This window comes from Piliocolobus tephrosceles, chromosome 5 (assembly GCF_002776525.5).
Source record: "Piliocolobus tephrosceles isolate RC106 chromosome 5, ASM277652v3, whole genome shotgun sequence".
Taxonomy (NCBI): domain Eukaryota; kingdom Metazoa; phylum Chordata; class Mammalia; order Primates; family Cercopithecidae; genus Piliocolobus; species Piliocolobus tephrosceles.
This window is the reverse complement of record NC_045438.1, coordinates 28,138,188-28,157,607: the sequence shown is the minus strand read 5'-3', so window position 1 is coordinate 28,157,607 and position 19,420 is coordinate 28,138,188. Positions and strand designations below refer to the sequence as shown.

The 19,420-nt window shown below is 37.8% G+C and overlaps 1 protein-coding gene across 1 annotated transcript in view; it reads right to left on the bottom strand.

Moving 5' to 3' along the window:
• The window catches only part of LAMA2 (laminin subunit alpha 2), a 509,807-nt gene that overhangs the window by 130,801 nt on the left and 359,586 nt on the right, over window positions 1-19,420 (bottom strand). Inside the window, exons 35-36 of the mRNA XM_026454995.1 lie at window positions 16,173-16,271; window positions 1,895-2,006 (exon numbers count right to left, since the gene is read on the bottom strand). Of these exons, the coding sequence (XP_026310780.1) occupies window positions 1,895-2,006; window positions 16,173-16,271 (211 nt within the window). The remainder of the gene's footprint in view (window positions 1-1,894; window positions 2,007-16,172; window positions 16,272-19,420) is intronic.

Sequence of the window (19,420 nt, the reverse complement as noted above, 5' to 3'; positions counted from 1 at the left end):
CTCCCTTCCTTCCCTCCCCTCCCTTCCTTCCCTCCCCTCCCTTCCTTACCCCACCATCTCTTTTTTTCCCCCTTAAACTGCCAAGCTTTGTATCACATCTCAATGAACATTTAGTGTTGCTCTGGTACAATTTAAATTTGAGCTTTCATTCAATGTGAACAGTTGGATTAATTCTGCCAAACAGTGCCTGCAGGCAAAAGTGAATAGTGTTCTTATTTTCCTAAAGTATAGCTGTCCCACATGGCACTTTACATAAATTAGAAACGGGTGCCCTATCTGGACAGACACAATCAGACCACCTGATCTATGCATAATTTAGGAAATGAGCGACACCTTTGGTGGGTAATCCCTTCTCTGGTGTATAGACTTGGGATTTGGGGTGGTGAGCAAGCCTGGGATAAATGTCATCTCCACTTTGCCCCCATGTTGGTTCACAAATTGTACAAACAGTACCCAGAGGCCCTAGACACCCAGAAGAAGAAAATGTTCATATTTACCATTCATGCATAACCATGCATGGTCATTCATATTGATTCATGCATAATCATGAATATGCATCTGTGTTTGGTGGGAGATGGAGGGTTCAATGCAGAGAATAAAGTAAGCAGTTTTGATAATAGGATCTATTAAAACATATGCTAGCATTTATTCTCATACCAATGTTTGATTGAAACAAATTGAAAATGAGTCCCCAGGATGGGCTCCTGGGTGTTGGGGGTTTGAAATGTCAATGGAAAGAAAAGGAAAGTTCCTGGAGCATAGACTAGGGCGTTTGGGGATCAGCTCAGAGTGAAGATGCTCTACCTGCAGTGGGATTTGGTGTTGTTGTTGTTTTCGGTCAGAGGAGGGCACTTCGAGTAGTATTAATGGAAAATAATACTAGGGAAAGTACAACAGCTTCATCTAGCAGAGGATAAACCACAATGAGTTAACTGAGATGTTGCTGGTAGAGGTAATTTCTATTTCAAAACCTCACACCTTTGCCTCAAATTAGCTCTCAAATTAAAACCCTGTTGCTTCTTGCAGTGGTGAATCTTTGGGAGTTTGTTTCTTCTTGGCCAGTGGTGCCTAAGAATTATCAATCAGAATCTGCCTTGAAGTTGATCTCACATCCTTACTTATTGGGCTACATTAAGAAACAAAGTATCTAAAATGCATAATATTGCAGAGCAAGAAAAATGTTTTACTTCTTCAAGCAAAAAACAACAAAAACAATGTTTCCCAATTTCTAAACCTGCATGCATGTTTATTATATTTCAACAGATACTTAAGGACTAGGTTTTTTTCGGGGGGCGAGTGCGGAGAGGTATTGTCTGCATCCTTTGAGTTTCTTAATTTGGGCTTTTGCCCAAAAATAGCTTCCACTTTCTCATTCATGTTAGTAGATGGCAAGAACTAACTCCTAGAGCATTGTGAGCTAAATGCATCAGAGCTTCTCACAAAGTAACACATTCAAATCCCAAGCAACAGATGTTCATTAAAAAACAGTCCCCGGTATTTGAAAAGCCATTTTGAGAAACTGAAGTGCTGCTTTAACGTATCAAGTGGAATGATGACATTAGCTTTCTTAAAAATGGAAAACATTTTAAATACTTTCAAATAAAAACAAAAGTTGCCTATTCTTACGTAATCATAATAGCCATGTTTCAAGAATTTACTGCTATTCTGCCCTCATTGTCATTAATTCACTGATTACTGTCGCTAATTTAACACTGTAGGTCACAGGTTCTCAGCAGATAATACCCTTGAATATCTTAACCACACTACTTTTTGAAACTCAACCTTTGATTTTACAGATGTCACTCATAGCAAGAGAAATTCTAGTCCTGTGTCATCCCTTTCTGCATTTTTCTGTTGGGAGAAATGATGATTAAAACATGATTCTTTCTAATACCTTCTGCATCCCGGGCAAGCTCCTTAATGAATTCTCCCAGGGACTTTGCTCTTGTGTTGGTCCTCTCAGCATCCTGTCCGGTCTGCTCGCCATCTGCTGTCACTTTGGTAGCCTAATGATCCAAATTCAGGAAAAGCATAATTAATAGAGATGATGAAGCTACAGCTAGAGAAGCTCCCACTGGCTGCATTTTCTTTCAAATATTACTTTGAGCCAAAGGCAATCAATGAATTATTGATCAGATGTATTGGAAATGACACCCCGTGCTCAAGTATACAATTAAACTTTATTACTTCTTCCATTAAATGGAAATCAGAGAGCTGTATTTGGTCTTTTTAAAAACCCTTGTTATATGCTATGGCACAGAAGAAGCGATAAAGCACAATTATTTTTGAAATATCTTTAAGGTACAGCTGCCAAAAGTCTTTAATGGAATCTTCAGCCTCCACATGTTGCAGTTTTGTCCATATTTTATTTACTGAAAAAGTGTGTGGAGTGCAGCAGTGATCTCCTGAGAGATGAACAGCCTGTCTGCCTCAATAAGCTTGATCCTATAGATTTGTTTTAGATCAATACGTTAATTAAAGAAACAAAGAGGGGGAAATGCCTAGCTACTCAGTAGTAAATGTCTGTTTTGTAACACATCAAAGATGCCAATAAAACGTTAAGGGAGAATAAATGCTAGCTTTTTCCATATGATAGCACCAGAAATATGGTTGTTAATCACAGAATCATGCAACACTGTCAGCAAAGTAAAACAGAACCCCAAAACAGCCACACCTCCCAAAGAGTATTCTCAAGCACATTCACCTCTATTCACATTTAAAATATCATTTGACACACTGGAATGCATTCAATGTGTTCACGGTTAAAATACACCATATCTAGTCAAACAAAAAAGGTGTGTGCATAACATTGTTTCTTTAAAAATTACAAGGTTTAGAGTATCCTGAAAGGTTTACACTTTATTTTCCTGTGTGTATGCATATGCCAATATATAAGCCTTCTTCTCTTTTACTAAAAAGATATGGATAGTCTAACTACAGATAATGAATTAGAGAATCACAAACTGTCTCAATATAATTTTGAAGAAGGTCCAAGTTGGCAGCATATTAATAGTCTACAATCTTATACCAGAGTGCTTGCATACTAGGCATGGCTACAGAATTAATTTTTTAAATATACATAAGTGGATTTTAAATAGATTTAAATGTCTGGCCAGCACAGAACATGGTAAAAGATGCTAGAGGAATTGTACTGCATTTTGTGATTTCCTAAGGGCAGCAAGAGGTTTAACTTATGGAAGTTTTCGAGGTTTTGCATAAATGAAAGAATATAAAGTCCAACTATTATCATCTAACCTCTTAACCTGCAAGTGTTAACATCACAAATAAAAGGATGAAAGGGTAAGAATCCATTGGAATTTTCTGTAGAATTTGCAGTACATATACACAATAATTTGGAGAGTATTAACCAATGTATTATAATGCTCTGGATTTATTCTTCTAAAATTTTCACTGTTAGATTTGAAACTTTTTTTTTGGAACAAACTGTGCATCCAATCCCTAGGTTACTCAAATCCTTGCTTTTGTGGTGAGTGTTGCAATTATGTTCCATTAATTTCCTTAAACTTCGTTTCCTGCACGTGTTTGCACTCAAAGGTCTGATGGGTCAAATAACTTTTTACACACAGACACATATACATAAACACATTCCCATACACACACATACTCATCCATCATTTTTTAAACGTTACTTTTGAATCACTAACTAAGTTCAACAGCTTGGCAGTGAGCCGAGATCGCGCCACTGCACTCCAGCTTGGCGACAGAGCAAGCCTCTGTTTCAAAAAAAAAAAAAAAAAGATGTTGGTAGTCTAAACTGCTTTGGATATTTTTCCAGTCTAGACTTGACTGGACTTTATGGTACCACTACTACTTTCACATATTACCGAACACCATAATAAGGAACTTGATCTACATTTTGGTCATCTTCCAGTATCTTACCTTAAGAATTAATGTATCATTAGATCCCATTCGTCAATTTTGGCTTTTGTGGCTGTTGCTTTTGGTGTTTCAGACATGAAGTCCTTGCCCATGCCTATGTCCTGAATGGTACTACCTAGGTTTTCTTCTAGAGTTTTTATAGTATTATGTCTAACATTTAAGTCTCTAATCCATCTTGAATTAATTTTCGTATAAAGAGTAAGGAAAGGATCCAGTTTCAGCTTTCTACTTATGGCTAGCCAATTATCCCAGCACCATTTATTAAATAGGGAACTAAACTAAAGAGCTTCTGCACAGCAAAAGAAACTACCATCAGAGTGAACAGGCAACCTACAGAATGGGAGAAAATTTTTGCAATCTACTCATCTGACAAAGGGCTAATATCCAGAACCTACAAAGAACTCAAACAAATTTACAAAAAAAAAAAAAAAAAAAAAAAAACCAAACAACCCCATCAAAAAGTGGGCAAAGAATATGAACAGACATTTCTCAAAAGAAGACATTCATACAGCCAACAGACACATGAAAAAATGCTCATGATCACTCGCCATCAGAGAAATGCAAATCAAAACCACAATGAGATACCATCTCACACCAGTTAGAATGGCAATCATTCAAAAGTCAGGAAACAACAGGTGCTGGAGAGGATGTGGAGAAATAGGAACACTTTTACACTGTTGGTGGGATTGTAAACTAGTTCAACCATTATGGAAAACAGTATGGTGATTCCTCAAGGATCTAGAACTAGAAGTACCATATGACCCAGCCATCCCATTACTTGGTATATACCCAAAGGATTACAAATCATGCTGCTCTAAAGACACATGCACACGTATGTTTATTGCAGCACTATTCACAATAGCAAAGACTTGGAATCAACCCAAATGTCCATCAGTGACAGACTGGATTAAGAAAATGTGGCACATATACACCATGGAATACCATGCAGCCATAAAAAAGGGTGAGTTTGAGTCCTTTGTAGGGACATGGATGCAGCTGGAAACCATCATTCTCAGCAAACTATCGCAAGAACAGAAAACTAAACACCGCATGCTCTCACTCATAGGTGGGAACTGAACAATGAGATCACTTGGACTCGGGAAGGGGAACATCACACACCGGGGCCTATCATGGGGGCGGGGGGGAGGGATTGCATTGGGAGTTATACCTGATGTAAATGACGAGTTGATGGGTGCTGACGAGTTGATGGGTGCAGCACACCAACATGGCACAAGTATACATATGTAACAAACCTGCACGTTATGCACATGTACCCAAGAACTTAAAGTATAATAAAAAAATAAAAAATAAAAATTAAAGATTCATTAAAAAAATAAAAAAGAATTAATGTATCAATACCACCAGTGTCTCTTATGATACAGAAAACGTACATTATAATTTAAACTTAAAATATATTATTTTGCTTCATCAATATATTTTCTGTTACCAAAAAATCATAATTTTGCAACAAATGGACCAATTCTTATTAACAACTCAAAGTGTCTAAATTTTAAAAAGTAAGTATATATCATGCACTATCTCTTTTAAATTCTGGATGATCAAGATCATATTCATTGTCTTTACTTCCTCTGGCTTGTAATCTGTCGTACAGGTTATTTCATTTATGTAGGATTGTGTAAGAGTCATCATTCACGTGCATTTTATTCTTAGTATTGATCATATGAGTACTTCAATACTAAATTGTCAAGAATCCTACAAGCTCCATGATAAGAAAGAAGTTGAAAAAATTAGCACTAAGACCCTATGCAGTGAGCCTCCCTGACATAGTTTTAGTATATTAAATATGCAAAACTCATCCCTTCTTAGCACCCTCTTGTATCCTGTTGTCTTTACCTAGAATGAGCTTCTCCTCAACACCTTTAGAGACTGGGTCCTTGTTACCCATCAGCTTTCAGTTTAAGGGCTTCTCCTTAGTGTGGCCATTCCCAGGGTGCTACCTAGGTTGCCACACTTCCTGCAGCAGGATGTTTCCTTCATAGCACCATGGATTTGAGAATTACTTAGTAATTGGCTCACCTATTTATTGACAACCTATCCAACCGACAGGTAAGTTCTAAGGGGGTGAGAACTGGTCTGTTTTGTTCATCATATTATATCCAGCTCCTAGTATGATACCTAACTTATAGTAAATATTCTCTAATGTTGTTATATACAGGACTGAACAACAATTTTCCTAACCAATCTTGCCAACCTTATTACCATTCTTCTTGCCTACTTTCTTTTGGAACATTCTCCAAAAAAGATTTTGTTCACACTTTTGCTTCTTAACTCCTCTCTATTTCTCCAAAATAAATCCAGCTTTTGAGATTCAATTCCAACTCCATCTTCTTAGTGAAGCCCTCCTTACCTATTCTAGCACATGCTCTCTTTTCTTAGATTTTCAAAAATATTTATTATTACCACTATTCACAACTGTAATGGGTAGTAACTTTGTTGGGTGCTTTGCCATATCTATCTAATCTCCATTCGATAGATAGATTAGAGCAGGCTAGGGCTCTGTCTCAATTTTTTTTTTTATTCCTCACAGTGCCAGGCATAGTGTCTGGCAAATTATCATGGGTCAAAGATGTTGGGTGATTGGCTGATACAATGACAGTCAAACCCACGATCCCTTGGAAGTTCTAAAGCCTAACTAATAGCACTCAAACTGACCATATGCCTGGTGCTATGCTTGCCAGCAAATGTGGTTGGCTGGGCAGTTTTCTGCGCATTTTTTAGAAGCTCAGAGGAAGCTGCTGCTCAAGAGCTACAGTTGAAGCTTGGGAGGAGAACCAGGCATGATAATCTCCAGTCCCAACGACACTGCTTGCTAGCCACTGGCCTTACAGTAATTCAAACTGGGCCTTTGATTACACACCAAGTAGTTCCACACTGGTGGGATGGGAGTGGGAGTAGGGGGCAGGAAGAGGGTAGGAAGACTCTTCAGGGCCAGTGCAGTGCTTACTGAAGGAGACACCTTCCCTCTAAACACAGAAGAAGAGCTTCCTCTTTAGGCTACATTCCAGAGGAGAAGGAGATGTGAGGTTCCTGGCACCAAAAGCATCAACTTAATGCGGGTTGGCCCTCTAAAGAATGAATTACACACAGTCCGGCTCAGGTGTACTTCAGAAGTACTTGCATTTTTTATATCTTTTTAACTTTTATTTTAAGTTCAGGGTACATGTGCGGGATGTGCAGATTTGTTACACAGGTAAATGTGTGTAATGGGGTTTGTTGCACACATTATTTCATCACCCAGGTATTAAGCCCAGTGCCCATAAGTTATTCTTCCTGATCCTCTTCATCCTCTCATCCTGCCCACCCTCTGCCCTCTGGTAGGCCCCAGTGTGCATTGTTCCCTTCTATATGTGTATGTGTTCTCATCATTTAACTCCCATTTATAAGTGGGACATGCAGTATTTGATTTTTCTGTTCCTGTGTTAGTTTGCTAAGGGTAATGTCCTCCAGCTCCATCCATGTCCCTGAAAAGAACATGAACTCATTCTTTTTTATGGCTGCATAGTATTCCATGGCATATATGTACCACATTTTCTTTATCCAGTCTATCATTGATGGGCACTTAGGTTGATTCTATGTCTTTGCTATTGTGAATAGTTATGCCAGATTTATATGCATGTTTGCAAAGGCTTACAGCACTCTCCTGTGTCTCACTCACTCTTCCTGCATTTAGAGATATATGGAAGGCATGATCCCTCTTTTTACACAGGTGAAAAGGAAGGTATGAGGAGGTTAAGTGACTTATCTGAACTTACATGTACGGGGAATTGGAGATGAAATACACACTTTTTTTGTTTTGTTTGTACCCAACGCTACTTTTTGTTCAGCTAACATTCAGAAACAGTAGTAAAATACATGAAAACTAGAATATTCTAGGTGAGTGGAGGACACTGCTCCAGTTAATGCATACTTTAAGTATGTAAGTTTTCGCTTTCAGTGAATTAACACATTTCAAAATCATATCAGAACATCATCTAGGTATATATTTTTCAAAATCATGTCTCATTACACAGTAATTAAGTTGAAGAGTTACCCTTGTCAAAAATACCCACGAGAGACTTCATAAAGAAGCCTATGACAAATGCACTATCACCTAGGCGCAGTGGTGATAGATAGTGGTATCATTGTCAAAGCAAAACTCACAAAAATCAATCTCACCCAGGACAGGCTAGTGATAATGTTACGAGTGAATGCTAAATACTACATGATAGAGACTATCTGTCTGATTCAGTTTGGCTCTTTCTGTGTTTTATTAAATTACCATCTCCATCTTTTAGTCATCCTTCTTCTCATTCACTATTATCTTGTCCTTTGAGTATTTGACAAATAACTTCTCATTTATCATAATATGTTGTACAATCTTCCTTTCATTCTCTATCTTGGCTTTTCTTATTTTGACATCCTCTTACCTCTATTCTGCAATCTTTACAGTGTTCCTTTGTAAATGATGCCTTACACAGTATCTTGTATCTCTCTTGCCTTTGATTATCTTTTTTTTATGTTGACATTCACTCAACTAGGTTTTTTTTTCCCATTTCTTTTTCTATTTTTTCTTGTTTTGTTTTTTAGAGTATTTATAACTAGGCAGCATGCATTACCATTAGGCACACGTTAATTTACTTCTGAACAATGTAGCTGTTACTTTCCTGCTTTAGCTCAAGCAGTTCTTACTGTGCCTCTTAAAATCTGCACGTAATTTTCTTGGTTGGATATTACCAGTGTGTTTCATTTTCTGCCTTCTTTATGTTAAAACTAGAATCCAATGGAGCAAACCTAACTACTGAATAGATAACATTGCTTAGATACCGTCTACCTTCGCATTTGCAGACTCATATGGTTTCCTGCTAAAATTAAATTTCAGATCAAATCATTTATATGATACTCTCAAGGGTCATCTTCCAATATTACCAGCTCCATATGTCTAAGTGGTAGTGAAGGACTCATCAGGCAAGCCGTGAGGACCAACAACACACAAGGAAAGAGAGCAACCAGCTGACCCCGTGGAATGACAATGAGCCAGTTCCATGTAGAATTTCTTCCTAAACATTTCACGTGCCAATTTTAAAAGTTCCAAACCAAAAAGATATGGCTTGTTTTATATTATATATCTTTTAAAAATATAAAAGGAGAAATAGAAAACACTGTTAGCAGTTGAAATCTTTTAAAAACCATAAATAAAATATTATAAACTTATAATATTGGCACTTAAATAATTTAAAAACTAGTTTCATCCTTTTGGAAATGCTTCATTTTCATTAAATTTGATATTAAATAGGCAATAAAATACAATATAAGTGAAGCTAAATTTTAATATTTTGTACAGCTCAGTCTACTACACAGCATTCTCCTCTTGCTGAATATAAACATTTAAGAGGTGTTTATCAATGAAAACAAAATATTCAATAATATAATTATAAATATATGCCTGATTTTAATGCATTTTACAGCATGCAAAATCAGTGTTTATTTTGGCTTGTCTACATTTCATCTTGTTGTTCAAATGCTTTTAAAATTATTCACAATTAATTAAACAAATATCGACTCAACACCTATTACGTGCATAATATTGGTGATACTCTGATAAGAAACAAAAAGGCTTCTTGCCCATTTGGAGTCTATAGTCTGGTGGACTAGAGAGTTATTTGTCAAATGATCATGTAGATAAATTTATAATTGCAAACTGGAGGAAATAATACTGGTATAAGATAAACACAGGAAGAATCTCAGAACCCTTGCGATGGCACAGAAGGCTTTCACAAGCTGAGATTTGAAAAGTAAATTGGAGTTAACAGAAATTAACAAAATGTGGGGAGAGGTAGATTACCTTTAAGGCAAAGTAGAGAAATGTGTAGAAATGCTTTGTGGTGGGACAAAGTGGCTGGGGGACAGTATGGTTGGAGTGCAGATGGCCAGGGGCACAAGTGGTAGGAGATACGACCAAGGGGAGAATTTTGATCTTTATCCTAAGAGCCTAAGGGAAGTCAGGGGAAGAATTGGTAAGCACTGCGATGACATATTCACATTTGGAATAGCAAACGTTCATTCTGGCTACATTACAGAGAACAGATTTGGAGGAGAACAAGAGTAAAAGCAGAGAGACCCGCTAAAAAACAAATGTGGTAATCCCAAACTAGACAATACGAGATTGGATGAGAGTGTTGTAGTAGAGATGAATGCCATACACACAAGTGGAAGCCCAGTGTGTGGTAATGAGTTGGATAAGCAGGAGCATCATGAGGAAGAAAGAGGCACCAAAGAAAATTCATAGGTTTCTGGCTTACATGCTCAATCCATGGGGGTCCAGATGACCAGACCATGAGTGGTCGGGAGAGATGAGAGAGAAGCAAGATTAGATCATGGTGGGAGAACACTGTATGTCATCCTGAAAAAAGGTAGAAAGCCATAGTACAATTTAAGGAAGAGAATGACATGACATGACAGGATCTGTAATTTAGAATGTTCACTCTACCATATAAATAATAACTGGTTAGAGTTGGATAAGGCTTACAAAGAGCCACCATAGAAGGAAACTGAATTTGATGAAAGGTGAAAGAGGGAGTAGAGTGAAGGGTAACCTGCTAATTTCGGTTTGGGAGACTGGGCATATACTGGAGGATAAAACACTGAGATGGTCTAAATAGGAGAAAGAATGGGCTTTAAGAGGAAATGATGAGTTTAGTTTGAGATGTTCAGTCCACAATCCATAGTAAGGCACACAGGGCCAAAGCATGAGAATGAAGTCAGCCTTGAAAATATAGATTTATGAGTTAACAGCTTACACATGGCAACTGAAGATCAAAGGAAGAGTTATAGAGTGAGGGGAAACATGGACTGAGGTCTAGTCCCCAAGGAACACGAACTTTGCAGTGATGATGAGAGGAAGAGCCTTAGAATGAAAGGCTGGAGAATTAGGAGGAAAACAGAGAGAGGAGAGTGTGCTAAGAAGGAAGGAAAGATCAAAGCTGGCAATTGCTGCAGAGATTCCAAGTAAAATTAGTAAGTATCCAGTGGATTTAGTTACCAGATCGTCATTGGTTACCTTATAAAAACGGTTTCAGTAGTGGGCTGGAGTGAAAATCCAGGCAGCAGTGGAGTGAGAAATAAATACAGACTTATCTCCAAGTCTTTCAAAAATTTTGGCTCTGAAAAAAGAAAGGAGCTGAAGACAATAGCTACAGAGGTAAGTAGAGTCATCATCAAAAAGCATTCTAATATTCTACACATATTGCAGGGCAGTTTGAATATGTTAAGCATGATTCTCACATGTGAGGAACTTGGGGTCTTCCAATGAGTAAAACAAAATGGCAACAAATCAAAATGCATTGAAAGAGATATATGATTATGTACATTTTTTACTTTATATATTAATTAAAATATATCAAAATACATTTTAAATGTGAGTTCTTGGGAGGAATAATATCTTCTTTACCCAGGGATATTAGGGAATTCGATTTCTCCGTTTAAAAACTATGAGTATAAAATATAAAAGCCCTTGAAGAAGAGAGGGCAACTCCTACAGCAGTCATGTAGGATCAACCTCGCCATGTGCTCTTAACAAATCTAAAGACTGTATCAAGTGACTGATGAGCCAACCAAGCAGAGAAAAAGGAGCAGAACAAAGATTGGCAGTACTGCCGGGCACAGTGGCTCACGTCTGTAATCCCAGCATTTTGGGAGGTTGAGACGGGTGGATCACCTGAGGTCAGGAGTTTGAGACCCGCCTGGCTAACATGATGAAACCCCATCTCTACTAAAAATAAATAAATAAATAAATAAATAAATAAATAAATAAATAAATAAATAAATAAATAAAAAAATATAAAAATTAGCTGGGCATGGTGGCCGGTGCCTGTAGTCCCAACTACTTGGGAGGCTGAAGCAGGAGAATTGCTTGAACCTAGGAAGTGGAGGTTGAAGTGAGCCGAGTTCACACCATTGTACTCCAGCCTGGACAAGAGTGAAACTCTGTTTAAAAAAAAAAAAAAGAAAGAAAAAAGATTGGCAGTACCAATTAAGGCATTTTCCAGAGGAAAGGGAGTCTTAGCTATTAGGTAACTACAGGATCACAGTAAGTCTTTATCAGTATAATCTGGGGAATTCTTGAATATCCCAATGGTCTGACTGTACCCCAGACCAATTGCATCACAACCTATGGGTGTGAGATAGGGCTCCTGCTATTTCCAATGTGCAGTCCTAGTCTACGGCACTGTCTTCTCTAATGTAGTCATGGGTAATTGGAAGTTGTGGCCACTGCATTTCTCATACCCTGGTCGCAAGTGCAGGATCATTCATGACTCTGAGATAGAGGCATTAGCAGATTTAGTCTGATTTTGGATAATGAAACCATCTAACTCTCTAATTATAATTCCATCTGTATTAAATCACCTTTTGATTGTTATGCACCTTGACCACAGGGAAAGAGAGAATTTGTCATATTGACTTGAGTATTTATGATCTGCATGGAAGATATATTTCTAATTACAAATATAGTAGGAAAAAAGTAATTAGTGAGTATTTACATTTCCTCCCCCTTCTCAACCCATTAAAGTGATCTTTGCTTTCAGTAGTCCTATTTCTATGCCTTTTATGTTACTGAATCTGAAGAATGGGCAGATAAAAATAGTATTAGAGTATGAAAAGGGCGTAAAAGAGTAACTTTACAGTGGAAAAATCTGGCAAACACTACCTTAGTCAGGGGATCAGGGTCAATATCCACAGTAATAAGTCATATTGGTCACATGGGTTCTTGATGTGATGAAAATGGTACTTTACCTCTGAAGTTTTTCCCACAAAAACTCATACTTCCATTCTAATCATGAGAAAGATACGAGACAAACCCCAATTGAGGGACAGCTTACCAAATACAGGAACCTATCCAAACTGTCAAAGTCATCAAAAACACTGTTTCAAAAACACTGTTACAGTATTTTTGACAGTATTGCCACAGTCTAGAGGAACGTAAGAAGACAGGATGGCTAAATGTAACGTAGTATCCTGCATGGGATGCTGAAACAGTAAAAAAAAATTCAGTAAACACTGAAAAAATATGAATATAGTCTTGGGTTAACGGTAATATATCAATATTATTAGCTCATTAGTTATGACACATGCACCATGCTAATGTAAGACGTTAACAATGGGGGAGACTGGGAATGGAGTATGTGAAGGCTCTTGGTACTCTCTTTGCAAGTTTTCTGAAATCTAAAACTATTGTAAAGTAAAAAGTTTATTTTACAATAGTATTGGAATTAACTAAAAATGGATTAAAGACCAAGTGTACAATGCAAAACTGTAACACTCCTAGAAGACAGCATAGGAGAAAATCTAGATGACCGGGGGTATGGCAATGACTTTTTAGATACAACACCAAAGGCTCAACTGGGAGAAACCTAATTGACAAGCTGGACTTCTTTACAGTAGAAAACTTCTGCTCTGTGAAAGACACTTCTCAAGAGAATAAGACAAGCCACAGAGGGGAAGAAAATAATGGCAAAAGACATACCTGATAAAGGACTATTAACCAAAATATACAAAAAACTCTGAATTCAACAAGAAAAGAACCCAATGAAAAAAACAGAGAAAGACCCTAAATAGACACCTTACCAAAGAAGATATACAGATGGCAAATAAGCATATGAAAAGATGCTTGACATCATATGTCATTAAGGAACTGCAAACTAAAACAAGAATGGGATACCATACATACGTACTATAATGATAAAATCCAAACACTAAAACACCAAATGCTGGTGAGGATGTGGAGCAACAGAAACTCTCATTTATTACTGGTGGAAATGCAAAATAGTAAAGACCATTTGGAATACAGTTTGGCAATTTCTTTCAAAACTAAATATACTCTTACCATACCATCCAGCAATCATGCTCCTTTATATTCACCCAAATAGGTTGAAAACTTGTGTCCACACAAAAGTCTGCACAAAGATGTTTACCGCAACTTGATTCATGCTGCCAGAATTTGGAAGCAACCAAGATGTCCTTCAGTAGGGGAATGAATACATAAACAGTGAGATGTCTAGACAATGAAATATTATTCAACACTACAAAGAAATGAGCTAAAAAGCCATGAAAAAATATGGAGAAACCTTAGGTGCATGTTACCAAGGGAAAGAAGCCAACATGAAAAAGCACCACACTGCATGCTTCCAGCTATATATTCCAAAAAAGGCAAAACTATGGAGGTAGTAAAAATATGAGTGGTTGCCAGGGGTCAAGGAGGAGGGAGGTATGAAGAGGTGAAGCATAGAGGATTTTTCAGGCAGTACGACTTTTCTATATTATACTACAATGGTGGACACGTTATAATGTATTTGTCCAAACCCATAGAATATATAACACCAAGAGTGAACCCTAATGTAAACTATGGATTTTGGGTGATGAGGAGGTGTCAACTTAGGTTTATCGACTGTAACAAATGTACTATTCTGGTGGGGGAGGTAGACAGTGGGGAAGACTGTGGGGGCAGGGAGTAGATATGAGAACTCTCTGAACTTTACGCTCAATTTTTTTGTGAACTTTAAACTGCTCTAAAAAATAAAGTCTGTTTAAAAAACAGTGTGAGAGAATCTGCTGGAAAGAGTAGAGTATAGACTGAGACCTAATAAAGACCTGACACTCTTAATGAAGTACTTCTTGTGTCTCCAAGGTCAGATCATCAGACTATACTAAGCCAATAAGGGCAAGGACTGCACGGTTTTGCTCACACCTCTATCCTTAGTGTCTGTCATAATTCCTAGAACATGGGAAACCCCCAATAAGTATTAGTTAATGAATGAATGAAATGCCACTTATTACGTGGATTTTTTTCTAATTAACCCTAACCAGATGAAATTGTTCTATTACTACATATTTCTCAAGAATTTCTTCTGACTCTATTTTATTTCATGTTTTATTGTATACTTGCATGCAATTATCTAATATTGTCCTCCATACACCTAAACACTGATGTACACACACACACACACACACACCTGAAAGTTCTTTGAAGACAGATTGAGCCTCATTCATATTTTTCATCTGCCAACACTTAGGCTTTGCATGTTATGAACATTTATGTGTGCTTGTTAAATTGATTTATTCTGCCATGACCTGTTAGAAAATTCTTATCTATTAGTAGTCACATAACAAATATGAATTGCCACATATTAAATTAATATGAGATAAGTGCACTCAATTTAATCTAATGTCTACATACATTTGGCAAGAAACTCCATGTTGTATCTGTACATTTTATATTGTTGCTATGAGATTCTGAAAAAGTGTTTCGTATGCTGTTGTAACATCAGGGCCATTGTTTAGCATTATGTGCTCAGAAGCCTATTTGATTTCCCTGTGGAAATTTTCCTAAACCGACAGCAGGCTATGTAGAAAAAGTACTGGGCCAGTGGGAATCTTGAGACTGGGTCCTGCTTAGGTCCCTGGGTTTAGCAAATTGTATGGCCATTGTTAATTCGTTTCACTGTCATGGCCCGAGGCAGCTCTTCTTTAAAATACAAAATGGACTAGATAATCCCCAGGAACCTTCTAGCTCCAATATTCTTTATCACTTAAAGCTCTTAGATAATCAAATTAAATCCCTACTTTGCAGCGCCGTTTCTCGCTTCATGCATATTTCTGGCCACAAGATGGCGGGCTTTATGTTGTTTTCTTCATTCTCTAACAGCAAAAAGTTTTTAATACCATCGCAGTTTTGAAAATTTAAAATTTCCAATTCCTTAAAAAGTCTGATAAATGCAACATGGACTTTACATTCTGACTTTAAAAACTGTCTTAAGTGCTTTGGAGTCTCACAATAGAGAAGATTTCCTCTTTGTGTAGAAAGACTGATTTACACTGTATTTCTATACAAATGCAAAAATCCCACGATGAGATGAAAGAGACCACAAGTATTCTCATTTGTTTTTCTTTCTCTTTACACAATCAAAGATAGTGCTTTTGGAAATCAGAACAGATGAAAACTACCATGGATGCTACTGAATAAAGTTCTCAAAACACACTGTCATTCTGGACTTTTTAGCCAATGTTCTTGACAATTTCCAGGTATCTCAAACTTTTCTGTGTGCTACTGATTTCTATGATTTGATTTGAAGCAGAACTAGCAAGTCAGAATGCATCTATTTTATATACCAAATTGGGAATTAGGAAGAAGGTGATTTGCATTTCAGAACTTCGAAGTAATTTTCCTTCATTGACATAATCTATCTGCTTTCAGGAGACTCATAATGTTGCCAACTTACCCTGGTCAGCAGCTCGTTCATTTCGGTCACAAGTGTATTCAGATCGCCCTCTGCCAGCTGAATAAGCCTCTCTGGGGCCTGCTGAGGTGAGAGCAAGTGCTGAAAAAGATTCCATCCCATAAACATTTTAGTAAATGGCCTTGCAGTGATCAGTGTTTAACAGAACACATTTTTGTATATATATAAGGAACTTAGCCTTCTCACCTGCAAAGAAAAGAGAAGGAAGCTATTTCAACTGTGCACTTACACACTGAGTGTCATGCCAAATAATCAGGCAAATAATAAAAATTGCAGGCCAGGCACGGCGGCTCACTCCTGTAATCCCAGCACTTTGGGAGGCCAAGGTGGGCAGATCATGAGGTCAGGAGATCGAGACCATCCTGGCTAACAGGATGAAACCCTATCTCTACTAAAAATACAAAAAAAGAAAAAAAAAAAAATTACCCGAGCTTTGTGGCGGGCGCCTGTAGTCCCAGCTACTCGGGAGGCTGAGGCAGGAGAATGGCGTAAATACCGGAGGCGGAGCTTGTGGTGAGCCGAAATCTCCCCACTGCACTCCAGCCTGGGCGACAGAGCGAGACTCCGTCTCAAAAAAATAAAAAGATAAAAATTGCAGTGACTTATTGAGAAATTACTAAGTGCCAGGCTTTTTTGTTTTGTTTTGTTTTTTCATTGAATTCTCACAACAGCTCGATGGGGGGTGTTATTTCATTTCATGAAAGAGCAAACTGTCTTGAAAGGGATTAAAAATGTGCACGAGATCACACAGTCAGTAAGGGGTAGAGTTAAGATTGACTCCCTACCTGGCCCATTTAAGGCTCTCATTCCAATTAACAGAGACACAGATCACAGGTAAAAAAGAGAATGGCAGGCCTTGACGTAGGGACCCGGCGAGGCAGTAACTAACTGGCCTGCCCTCCGTGTTGCTAGGAACTGGCCTGACAGCGGGGCCATATTTTTTTCCTATGGAACATAAATAATCTCGCAGGACACTAACATTAGACCAGGTCACTTGGAGCCAGTGATGAATGAAATACAAAAAAAGAGACTACCCTGCAATGTCTAAGCGCAGACAAAACCGTAGCGGGTTTTGTGCAGACCACAAAACTACCCCAACCTCCCATTTCCTGGCTAATATGAATGATCACTGCCTCCTTATTAATCACAGCTTTATCCTCTCTCTGTTCTTCCTTCCCTCTAGATGGGATTCACAAAATACTCACAGAATTACTCCCACTTCCGAATAGCACCCAGCTGAGTGCTAACCTTAAGTTATCTAGCACAACCTCAAATACTGGAAGTTATTCCTACACCTTCTTATTGAGACAGCCCACAATTCCCCCATGGTGTTCAGTGTCCCTTGTTGCAACAAGTTAATAAATCCCACTTTGTTCCATCACATGTGTGTCCTTGATGGTCTTTGGCTGAAGCTTGGGGAGCACTGACATAGTTAAAGGAATTGAGCAAAGAGGTGAAATAACTTAAGTTTTTATAATATCAAAAGGTGATCCTCAGTATACAAATGTCAAGTGAATGATGGAAGAAGAACAAAATAAAGAATCAAGAAAGACTGGAATTTAAGGATAATCCAGGTCATCCGGATCAATATTTAGCCAGAAGTGGATGGGTCACTGAAACCCTTGGTTTAGATGATATTTACAGATTGGAGCCTCTTCTGTAGGACCCTCTTTAATTAATCATCCATTGCTTAGCTATTAGTTTTAAAATGTTTTATGTTCAACTAAGATGTTTGCTTTTCTAGTTTATTTTTCTGTATTCCTTCCATATACAAGGAAAATAACTGATCAGCATTCTTTTTATTAAAACTCTTCACTTCCCTGAACACCGGGACCACAAGGTACACTCAGGTTCTTCTGCCTGGCTTTCAAGGTTGTCCATCATATCACCCTGCCTCATTGAAGTCTCCAGCTTTATCTTTCACTAGCAGGTCTGACTTTTAATATCTGCCAGACAGGCCTAATTCACACCACTGCCTCTGCTCATACGGCTGTGTTAAGCACAGCTGCCTTCTCCCTGTGTCCTCACATGGCAGAGGGATCTCCAAATACCATTACACTGGGCGCTAGGGCTTGCTGTGGTCAGAATGTTTGTGTCCTTCCAATATTCATGTGTTGATATCCTAGTCCCCAGTATGATGATATTAGGAGGTGGAGCTTTTGGGAAGTGATTAAGTCATGAGAATGCAGTCTTCATGATTGGGATTAGGGCCCTTATTGAAGAGACCCCAGAGAGCTAGCCATCCTTTTCCTCAGTATCCAGATATTAAATGAATTAAATGTGGGGTCATAACAAGAAGTCACCCTCTATGAGGAACAGGCCTTCACTAGACATTGAACCTGCTGGTACCTTGATCTTGGGCTTCCCAGCCTCATAACTGTGAGAAATATATTTCTATTGTTTATAAGCTAATCAGTGTATGGTATTTGTCATAGCAGCTCCAATGGACTACGACAGACCTTCAACATATAAAATTGGGGAGATGTAAATATTCAGCCCATGACAACTTCTTTCCTATTTCTTGGAGTTTCTGTAAAAGCTATGTATGGTAATCCATGTAGGACTTCAGTCAATTGCTAGCTTGTCAATAAATGTTAGTTATTCTTGTTATCATCATTATTGATCTCTTCTTCTGGAAAACAGGCATAATAATACTTACCTTGAAGGTTACCGTCAGAATTAAAGAATATATTTCCTGAAAGAATATCTACCAACACCTAGTGAAGAAATCTTAGATGCCTTCCTCTAGAGCAATCAATACTTCTCTGTTAAAATTGTGTCTCTGCTTCAAATTCCAACTGCAATTATACTCTCAGTAATGGTACCTTCCCTGGTTACTCTGAATCTTACTGATATCTCCAATCGCTGTACTCTAATGTACTTTGAATGTTTGTAAAACACATGGTCATTGTGTATTTTTGCTAATTGCTTGATTATTGATTAATGATTATTTTTAAAGCACATAGAATCTACATTGCCTAAGGGTAGTGAAGATATTAAAAGAGTCATGAAATCCCCAGGGAACCAAGTGCAATGCTGAAGCATTCTATAATTTCTCAATAAATACCTGATAATTGAGAGTAAGTTGACACCTTTCATCTTTTTTCATCAGACGAAACAATCCCAATTTCCTTAATATTTTCTTCGACCCCATTAACTGCCAAAAGCTTTAATCACAATTTAGTACAGTGTTTATCAAACTGGTGCTTGTTGAAGAACTTTTAAAGGTC